At 42.3% G+C, this 10,383-nt stretch overlaps 1 protein-coding gene across 5 annotated transcripts in view; it reads right to left on the bottom strand.

Annotated features, from left to right (window-relative positions):
- Positions 1-204: 204 nt before the first annotated feature.
- TMEM150C (transmembrane protein 150C) overlaps positions 205-10,383 on the bottom strand; it is a 93,759-nt gene continuing 83,580 nt past the window's right edge. For all 5 annotated transcript variants that reach the window (XM_008143617.3, XM_054727816.1, XM_054727809.1 and 2 more), the window contains 3 exons: positions 7,485-7,612; positions 4,599-4,776; positions 205-514 (listed from right to left, as the gene is read on the bottom strand). In XM_008143617.3, coding sequence (XP_008141839.1) covers positions 306-514; positions 4,599-4,776; positions 7,485-7,612 — 515 coding nt within the window. In that variant the 3' untranslated portion in view covers positions 205-305. The remainder of the gene's footprint in view (positions 515-4,598; positions 4,777-7,484; positions 7,613-10,383) is intronic.

Raw genomic sequence — 10,383 nt, 5'->3', positions numbered from 1 at the left:
GAAGAGCAGGGAGTACTGGGAGAGAGGGAAAGTATTGGTGATCATACACAAACTTCTTGCTCTGTCGTGCATATATTTTCAGTGTAACAGCGTGTGTTTTGACATGTAAGGGCTTGTGCTTTTTTTGTTACAGAAATAACTCGCCCCGAAAAACTCATTTGGCAAACGTGTGTGTGTGTGTGTGTGTGTGTGTGTGTGTGTGTGTAAACTGTGTCATGAGGTTATGTGTCAAGTCCAGTGGGTGTGCCCTCCTGGCCCCTCCCCCACTGTCACACCCAGCTCACCAGCAAGGAAAAACTGATAGGTTACACCTGGTCAGTTTGATATTCAGAAGCTTCGGACAGGCTTTCTGAGAAGCTTAGGAAATTCTCCTGGTGCTCAGAACAAACAATCTCGTAACGGTAATGCCGGAACTCCACAGCGAAGGTGCCAAAGTAGGACAGGAAGCACATGACCAGGCCCCACTGGACCCTGGCTGCGTACATGTGGATGCCTTGGGCCATGAGGATGAAGTCTGGGGAGGAACAGTCAAGGAAAGTACTTCTATCAGCCACGTGAAAACTGGGCTTTTTTCTGGGCAGAGACAGGTTACAGGAAAAGCTTGGCTCTGCCCCTCACTAGCAAGAGTTAGCCTGACAGAGCTTCCTGACACGAACATCTACAGGAACAATGCTTGATCACATTATCGAGCTCTTACTTTGTGCCAGACATGCTTCTAGGTGCTTTCATGGAAAATCTAACTTATAATCCTCCTAACAACCCTATTGACATCATTAGTTCCTTGGTGTGCCGCAGGTGGTTGAGTGTTGTTCTGTGCACCGGAAGGTTGCTGGTTCGATTCCCTATCAGAGCACATGCCCAGGGGCGTAGGGGAGGCAGCCAATTGATGTTTCTCTCTCATATCAATGTTTCTCTCTTTCCCTTGCTCTCTAAGATCAATAAAAACGTATTTTTAAAAAATAGGGAAACTAAAAATAAATAAGAAATAGGGAAACTGAAGCCAAATGGGTAATTTGCCCAAGGTCACACAGGTTGTAACTGGTGGGCCCAGGATTCAAACACAAGCACTCTGACTCCCAGGCCTTGCATTCAACCACTATATTCCACGGCTGCCTAATAAACTGTGAGATTAGCAAGAGTCACAGTACCAAAATAAGTAGTTGGCCAGAAAAATAAAGTTATCTTTTTAAAAATCACTGCAAATGACTGTGGATGCATAGTCATCATTCTATCTGCAGAAACAATTTTGAACATATCAAATCGCTAATTACCTCCATACACGCTGCATTTTCTCTGCAGTGTTACTAATAATGTCTAAGTAGTCCCTCTTCCTTTTCTGTCTAGTTTTCACTATCGTATTTCAGACAATACTGTATAGGTTAGTTTCATTCATTCGTGGTGTCACATTTAAAATTGTACCTAAATGAAAATAATTTAAAAAAACACAGATAAGATTCCTGTGCCTGAATATACATGGAGTATGTGTGTTGAGAAAGACTTAGTGAGAGGCAGAGAGGTCAAGGTCTAAATAACTATTTAGAAAAATCAGTAATACCCCCTTAGAATTAGTTCTATTGTAAGAACTTAGACTTAAGATCTTGGGAAAGTTTCAGCCAAGCTTTGCTCTCCAGATTAGACCTGGATCCATTCACCTGGGAACCAAGAAATGGCTCCACGTGTTCAGAAATAACATGGATCAGAATCACTTGGTATAAGCTCACACACTCAGAATAATTTAAAGTCTGTACATACTCTTCTGATTAAGGGTTCAAAACATTGCCAAAGCAATAGTATTACTTAGGTTAATGGGGAAGGAATGAATCTTCAAATCTCATACTGGCAGAGTTCTGACCTTTTCACTCAAAATATTCTATTAGGTTGCTAACAATAAAGTTTTTTGGTTTGTATTTTCAAATCCTTAAATGTTCTCTAATGCAACAGCAGAACTTCAAAAGAAAAACCAGCCGAAGCCGGTTTGGCTCAGTGGATGGAGCGTCGGTCTGCGGACTGGAGGGTCCCGGGTTCGATTCCGGTCAAGGGCATGTACATTGGTTGCGGGCACGTCCCCCAGTGGGGGGTGTGCAGGAGGCGGCTGGTCGATGTCTCTCTCTCATCGATGTTTCTGGCTCTCTATCCCTCTTCCTTCCTCTCTGTGAAAAATCAATAAAATATATTTAAAAAAAATAAAAAATAAAAGAAAAACCAACCAAACCATAAATGACTTAATGGTAATTTGTGAAGGAAGAAGAAATAAAAGACTCCAAATACTCCACTACCTAAAGAACATCACTAAACACTACATCTTTTTATATTTCAAAGCTACATTCTCTAAGGTGAGATCATGTATTGAACTGAGCCTGACTTTAAATCAAGATCACCACATACTGTGTGATCTTGGGTAAATTGACCTTGGTGCCTCACTAGTCTTACCTGTGAAGATTAAGGAAGTTGATACATCTAAAGCAAGCATGTCAAACTCGAGGCCCACGGGCCACATTCAGCCCACAAGGAATATTTTTTGCGGCCCAGTCAATATAATGGTATGTAAGAATCGTTTTAATAAAAATTTTGTAACTTAATTTTTACAATATCCTGTTATACATAATCCTAATATATAAAAACCCTGGGTCTTAACGACCAGTAATGACTGGAGGCTGACCCACCAGAAGTCAGTGCTGGCCCCGCCCCCAAGCAAGTGGGTAGGGGCAATCAGGCAGGCAGGCAGAGTGGTTAGGGGCGATCAGGTAGGCAGATGGCCCCTCGCAGGGCTGGCCCCACCCCCCAGCAAAGACAGAGGGAGGCCCAGGCCAGCCAAGCCATTGCACCCCAGCCTGTCGCCTGCAGAGGGAGGCCACCGGTGGCAGGGGAGGGGGGGACAGTGCTGCACAGATGGCAAGCAGTGGCAGCAGCGGGGGTGGGGCCAGCTGCTTGAAGCCAGGGGAAGGAAAGCCCCAATAGGCCCTGATCTCAGGCCAGGCCTAGGGACCCTACCCAAGGGGTCCCAGATTGTGAGAGGGTGCAGGCCGGGCTGAGGGACCCCCCCGAGTGCACGAATTTTCGTGCACTGGCCCTCTAGTTATTAATAACGAACTACAACATTCACTAATGACTGATTACTATAATCGTGTTGCATTCATTTCCCTTATGCGCAGGCGCACCATTTCTCTCCATTAATACTAGCAGTGAATATTTTTGCAGCCAATCGCCACATCATTAGCCTTGGACTGACTTGTTTGGTGTGCGCAACAGGAAATATTTTGCGTTCAGAGAACAAGAAAAATAGGTTTATTTGCTTGACGCTTATTAATTTGTGCAGTTATTCAGTGTCTGGTAAGTTAATGTTCAAGAAAAAAATATTAATTTTTATTAAAATGTTCTATTATTTTATGTTAACTATTACTCATTTATTTCAGTCCTTTGAATTCAGCATGTCTCTACTGAAATAAACCTGTGTTTCTATGAAAATTGAAGCTTTTGTTTGTTTGCGGCCCACATAAACTTAAACCTTGCTTATTTGGCCCGTGTTATCCTTTGAGTTTGACATGCTTTATCTAAAGTATTTAGGATAACCCCCAGCACATTATTAATGCCCAGTAAATATTGGCTACTGTGTGATGGAAGATGTGTAATTGTGTTACCTATACAGTTTACCATCTAGGAACCTTGTTCCCTTCTTTGGTTTCCTATGGGAGTGAACATTTATGATCACTCCACCCCATGGAATGATTAAGCAATCTGACTGGTGGGATTGAAATTGGCTGGCCCACTGGGCCAGGCCACCAGTAGGTGAAGTCACTGTGCTCCATCCTAGACTAGTCTCTCTGTCTGTCTCTCTCTTTTTCTCTCTCACTCCCCCCCCCCCCCTTTTCTCTCTGATCTGTTTGGGGTTAAACTGAGTGAAGCATCTCTTCTCTTCCTTTCCCTGGTTTCTCTGCTTGTTACTGGGTGAATGCCAGGGTGTGAGATGAAGGCCTGCGGCATTTTCCTTTCCAAATGTACCAGGAATGAAGGCTGATTTCTCCTCATTTGGATCCTTGTGTCTGTTCACCACCGGTTTAATCTCTGAGGGAGGAAGGGAAATAAACAGCACCTCAAACCTCAAAAATATGTTTTAGGACAACTATACCTGCAGTAGTAATCTAATTCTTGAATTTGTTTCCTAGAAAAGCTTATTTTCCCGAAAGATATAAATGTAGTTGTCCCTTGAAATTCATGTTAGAGTGAATAAATTGTAGGGCCATTAATAAAGTTAAATGAAATTTTTTCAAGATAGAGGGGGGGAAAAAATCACAATTCTCTTTTGGTTAATCATTCTATATTTCTCACAAAGGGAAACTTACGTCATTAGTAATTAGGAGAGTGCATGACACCATGTCCACAGAGTGAAACAATCTTGTGATGGCAGAACTTATTTTTATTTTCCGTTCTCCTCTTTGGCGTGAGAGTTTTTATTTTTATACCTATTTTCTTTTCTGTTTTATCCGCCGTAAGATTCTGAAATGATCTATCTATATCCTAACCAACCTGGAATGGCAATTTTCTCAGTTATCTGTATTTTAATCTCAGTGGCAAAGAGCCTTTTCACATTCAAAGGATACAGAGGACCACACAGAGCGTGATCAATGCTGAGAGAATAACTCGTGGGATTCCAACTTTGCGTCCTTCATTCTTGATGTTGACTTTGAGTGTCAATGCAGCCTGGATCCAGCATGTCAATGTGCCAAATCCAAAGGTCAAGGAGGTGCCAACATTATGGATTTCTTCATCATTCGTGAGCTAAGGGATGAACAGTTAAGAACGTGTGGAGGCCCATTTAGAAACAACATAAAAGCCAATGGAATAAGTTAGGGGGGAAATAGTGACAGCCCAACAGTGAAATGATGAGTTTTAGAAAGATTAGAGTCCTTCATCTCCACTGGCTCCTTGGGTCAGTTCTCAGTTGGTTTGAACTCTGAGGGGAAGAAGAAATAAATAGTACCTACAAACCTCAAAACTTTTGTTTGAAAAAAACATACAAGGCAGTGCTAATCTATTCCTTGAATTTATTTTCCAGAAAAGCTTTGTAGAAAAGTCAAAGAAAAAGGCAGGAAAGTTATACCCCCAAAATAGAGAAATGTCAAAGTTTCTACAAACATACACCCCAAACTTTGTTTTTTAGACTAAGAAATGAGACCTGGGATCTGTCTGTGTGTTTACTGATTGAGGGGGACCAATGCTAAAGAGGTCACTATTGCACTGGCATAGACTACTAGTAACACCCAGACTGTACATTACTCCTACAAAACTGGCCTGTCCATACAGAGTGAACACTTCACTGTTAATGGGGTTTGTTTTGTTTTCCTGTTATAATAAAACTGCCTCTGAGCTTTTGCCATCTCTGTAGACCCATTAAAGGACAACAGTGTTTGAAGATTCGTGGCCACGGCATTTATAGAGCTAATGGGTTAAAGGAGACCCATTTGAGTTATTTCCATTGGGTATTAGAGATGTAAACTCCCTAAATCATCACCCACTGATTTAAAACAGTCATTTGTCACTTAAAGCACCTTTAGTAATTACATATATTTAAAAATACATATTTAGGAAAATAAAATCTATTTTGAAGAGATGGTTTTTAAAACATGGTGAAAGCCCTGGCCAGTAGCTCAGTTGGTTAGAGCATCATCCTGATATGCCAAGGTTATGGGTTCGATTCCTGGTCAGGGCACATACAAGAGGCAACCAATGAATGCATACATAAGTGGAACAACCATCAATGTTTCTCTCTCCCTCTCCCCTTCTCTCCCTCCGCCCCATCTAAAATAAAAAAGTTTTTTTTTAAGTTTGAAAAAAATGTTTTTAATATATGGTGAAAATCTTCTTTTGATTTACCATTGCCTTCAGATGTTTTATTATTTGACATTGCTGTTATCAAATCAATATTACTTTCCTTTTACAAATTTTTCTTTTTTTTCTGTATGATTTCCCCCCCTCTTCTTTGGAAGAGGCCACTTTTTCCTCTCGTAGTTAAAAAGACATATTTCAAAACTTATTTTAAAAAATGATTCCTCAAGTCAGTTTTTACTTCTAGGAAATTGGTTTTCTAAACTCCATTCGTTTATTATTTTAACCTAATTTAAAAAATAGATAATATAGTTACATGGTTCAAGCTTTCAAAAATTATAAAAAGTATAGACTGAAGCCTGTTTCCCATCCCATATACTAGCCACCTGGTTTTTCCACGGGCAACTAATTCGTTATTTGTTTCCTGTGTATCCTATGTGGATATTCCAGAAAGTGTTTTTCATGTGTAGCGTCATCATGCAGGGCTTTGAGCAAAACAACCTAATCTCTGGGTTTCTCCTAGGACTTTAGTAAAGAGCAAAACGTCTACTCATTAACTTCCATCCAAGTCCTGGTTGAGAGAAACGATAGTTACTGGGCCCTTTTCAACATGCCAGCACCTGCAGCCCAGACAAAAATCTCAATAAAAACGCTCCGTGCCCTAACATGTTGGAGTTTGACAGGATAAACTCTCCAGAATCTCCTGATAACTCATTGTCCTATGGATACAGCTTCTTGTTGTCCAGCTTGACACGGGATGAGACTTAGAAGAGTTAGAGGAATTGGTGGGGCTGCCTATCGGTCAAAAAATCCCCGTTTAATGAATTATCAGGACTGAGGGTCAGGATAAGAGACACTCTGAGAATCTACTGCCATATCTTCTTGAATGTCTATGCCATTTGGACTGCACTCAACAGAAGGGGGAGATGTGTCCAGGATCAGGTGTTTGACGACAAGAGGTAAGTGTCTAGCAGCAGCATACAGCACAGGCGGGAGGCTGCTGGGAGGGAGTGGAGGCAGGGAAATCAGACAACTACCATAACACTGCAGCCGTCTCCTTGTCTGTTTTACAAATGAAGTCATGCAGGTCAAGAGTTGGGTGATGGCATTGGCGAGGGAAATTATTCTTAAATGTGGTGACCTTGGGCTTCTACATTTCTGGGAAGAGGAGTTAGTGTCTCTTTATACAAGTCGTAGGTATTCTAGAGAAATTCTGGGTTTTCAACTTGAGCTTGCTCATCTGAAATGCAAGCTTTCATCCTAAAAGGATGCTCAGTGTTTAATAATAGAAAGGCAGTGATCCTATTAGGTTTATAGAAAGGTACATTAGGATACAATTTGTGATGAAAGAAAGTATAAAACACTTTGAAATCTTTTGTAGAAAATGTACAGCGATTTTTATAGTTACTTTTCCCAGCAGCTGTGCTGTATTTCCAACGCATAGTGAGCACCTTCCAGAGTGTAATGCAGAGTTAGACAGGCCAGGCCGAGAGGCCATACAGGGGCTGCCGGAGAACCTGGGCATGTTAGGAACCACTCTTAGTAATGTTTTGAAAGATTCGTGCAGAATGAGATGGGCCACATAGTGACTGCCCCTCCGTGGCTGTGATGATCATATGGGAGAAGTGTGAGACGGAGGTGAAAAAGGCCAAATGAAGTACCTGAAAATTACCAAGTAAGGTCATTCCAAAGGAAGACAGACACAGGGCCACCAATCCACTAATATTCAGCCACGGGTTTAAAACCTTTGGTTTCAGTTGTATGAAGCGCAGAACAGCTACCACAAGAGCTAGGGGATAAAAGAAAGTGTTAAAACAGAAAAACTGAAATCAGACACTCAGACGATGAGGCAGCGTTCCAAAGCAAAATTAAACTTTTCACCACAGTACGTTTTTAAGTCCCCGAGATGACAATTTTTAAAAGAAATTTTTCATGCGGTGCTTACCATTATTTAGATGTTCTATTGTACCGAACCTGGGGGAAGCAGAGAGGGCCTCAAGCAGCAAGTAGCCCTATATGTTTGTTATTTGGGTGATAGAACTGTTCATAGTGCTCTCAGGGTTTTCAGAAACGAGGCCGGCACCGGACAGACTGGCTTAGGAGAGAGCACTGCAGAAGCTTGATGCGTGACACATAAGACAGGATAAAGACAGCCCCTGGCACGGAAATTCAGACTGAATCATCCTTTAGCTCAGAGCAGTGTTAGAACAGACAGGGCAGGGACACACGGGGAAGAAGACAGGTCTAGACAAACCTGCTGGTTCCTGTGCCAGAAATCATTTCTGCGGACAGGAAGGAAGATAAGGCAAGCGCACAAACCCCTTTCCTACTGGGTTATTTCTGCTTCCCTCTGACTCCACCTGGAGGTGTTCATGGACAAAGGAGAGCAGCTACAGTAACCAAGTGACGAACTATGAATTTTAACATAGCGGATTTGGGGGTCTGGTATGTATTTAAAATCACACTGATTATATTAAGAATGCTCAATTATTCCAAATGATGTTAATTACTTATTTTAAAAGACCACTCTATCTTTTTGCAGTAAATTGTCATTTCAGACCCCGAAGAAAGAGTGAAGTAAGTTACTTAGATTTCAAATCTGACTTCTTCTTTTTTAATTCAATAAATATTTATTGTTCAGATTATTACAATTGTTCATCTTTTTTCCCCCCATAGCTCCCCTCCACCCGGTTCCCACCCCACCCCATTCCCTTACCCCCCGCCCCCTCACTGTCCTCATCCATAGGTGTACGATTTTTGTCCAGTCTCTTCCCGCACCCCCCACACCCCTTTCCCACCGAGAATTGTCAGTCCACTCCCTTTCTATGCCCCTGATTCTATTATATTCACCAGATTATTCTGTTCATCAGATTTTTAACTCACCTGATTTTTAGATTCACTTGTTGATAGATATGTATTTCTGGTTCATAATTTTTATCTTTACCTTTTTCTTCTTCTTCCTCTCTTAAAGAATACCTTTCAGCATTTCATATAATACTGGTTTGGCGGTGATGAACTCCTTTAGCTTTTTCTTATCTGTGAAGCTCTTTATCTGACCTTCAATTCTGAATGATAGCTTTGCTGGGTAGAGTAATCTTGGTTGTAGGTTCTTGCTATTCATCACTTTGAATATTTCTTGCCACTCCAGTCTGGCCTGCATAGTTTCTGTTGAGAAATCAGCTGACAATCGTATGGGTGCTCCCTTGTAGGTAACTAACTGTTTTTCTCTTGCTGCTTTTAATATTCTCTCTTTGTCTTTTGCCCTTGGCATTTTAATTATGATGTGTCTTGGTGTGGTCCTCTTTGGATTCCTTTTGTTTGGGGTTTTGTGCGCTTCCTAGACTTGTAAGTCTATTTCTTTCACCAGGTGGGGTAAGTTTTCAGTCATTATTTCTTCAAATAGGTTTTCAGTATCTTGCTCTCTCTCTTCTTCTGGCACCCCCATAATTCGGATGTTGGTACGCTTGAGTTTGTCCCAGAGGCTCCTTACACTATCTTCAAATTTTTGGATTTTTTTTTGCTTTTTGCTTTTCCGGTTGAGTGTTTTTTGCTTCTTTGTATTTCAAATCTTTGACTTGATTCTTGCAGTCCTCTAGTCTGCTGTTAGGTCTCTGAATAATATTTTTTATTTCAGTCAGTGTATGTTTAATTTCTAGTTGGTCCTTTTTCATATCCTCGAGGGTCTCGCTAAATTTATCCGCCTTTTCTAGGAAACTCTTGAAAAACCTTATAACCGTGGCTTTGAACTCTATATCCAGTCATTTGCTTTCCTCCATTTCTTTCATTTGTGATCTGTTTCTTTGTCTCCGCATTTTTGCTGCTTCCCTGAGTTGGTAGAGTAGCTTTGTGTGGTAGGTGTCCTACATGGGCCAGTGGCTCAGCCTCCCCAGTTACCTGAGGTGGACACTCTTGGTGCACCCCTTTGTGGACTGTGTGCACAGCCTTGTTGTAGTTAAGTCTTGATTGTTGTTGATGTCACTGGGAGGAACTGACCTCCAGGCCAATTGGCTGTGAGGATCAGCTGTGTCTATGCTGGGAGAACTGTGCTGGAGACACCCTTATGGGAGAAGACTTGCAAAAGCCTCTGCGCTCAGCTTGGATGGGGCGGAGTCTTAGGGCAGAGCAGACAGCCTTGGCTTCCCATCAGCCCTGCCCTATGAGGCTCCTGGGTCTCAGTGTCCCTTGGTATTCGCTGTAAGCACCTCTGAGAGAAAGCCACCCTTGAGTTTTGTCCACTGCCAGACAGTCCAGTTTCTCCCCGAATGAGTCTGGGTTCCCAGAAACTCGCCCAGAACTGGAGGTCAGCGCAGCTGGGAGCTTCCGTCTCCCTCCCGCTTTAGAAAGCCAGCCACACACTCAGCCGCCCATGCACTCAGCAGTCAATCCTCTCTGTGCATGCGCACCTCCAGACCTCTGCCTTCCGCAGCTCCCCTGAGTCTCAGTGTGCTTTCTCTTTTCCTGACAGTCCAGATTCCCCCCGAATAAGTCTGGTTTTCCAGAGTCTCGCTCGGGACTGGAGTTCAGCACAGTCAGGAGCTTCCGTCTCCCTCCTGCTTTAGA

Source organism: Eptesicus fuscus, chromosome 2 (assembly GCF_027574615.1).
Source record: "Eptesicus fuscus isolate TK198812 chromosome 2, DD_ASM_mEF_20220401, whole genome shotgun sequence".
In the NCBI taxonomy this organism is placed as follows: Eukaryota; Metazoa; Chordata; class Mammalia; order Chiroptera; family Vespertilionidae; genus Eptesicus; species Eptesicus fuscus.
This window is presented reverse-complemented; position numbering and strand designations above follow the sequence as displayed.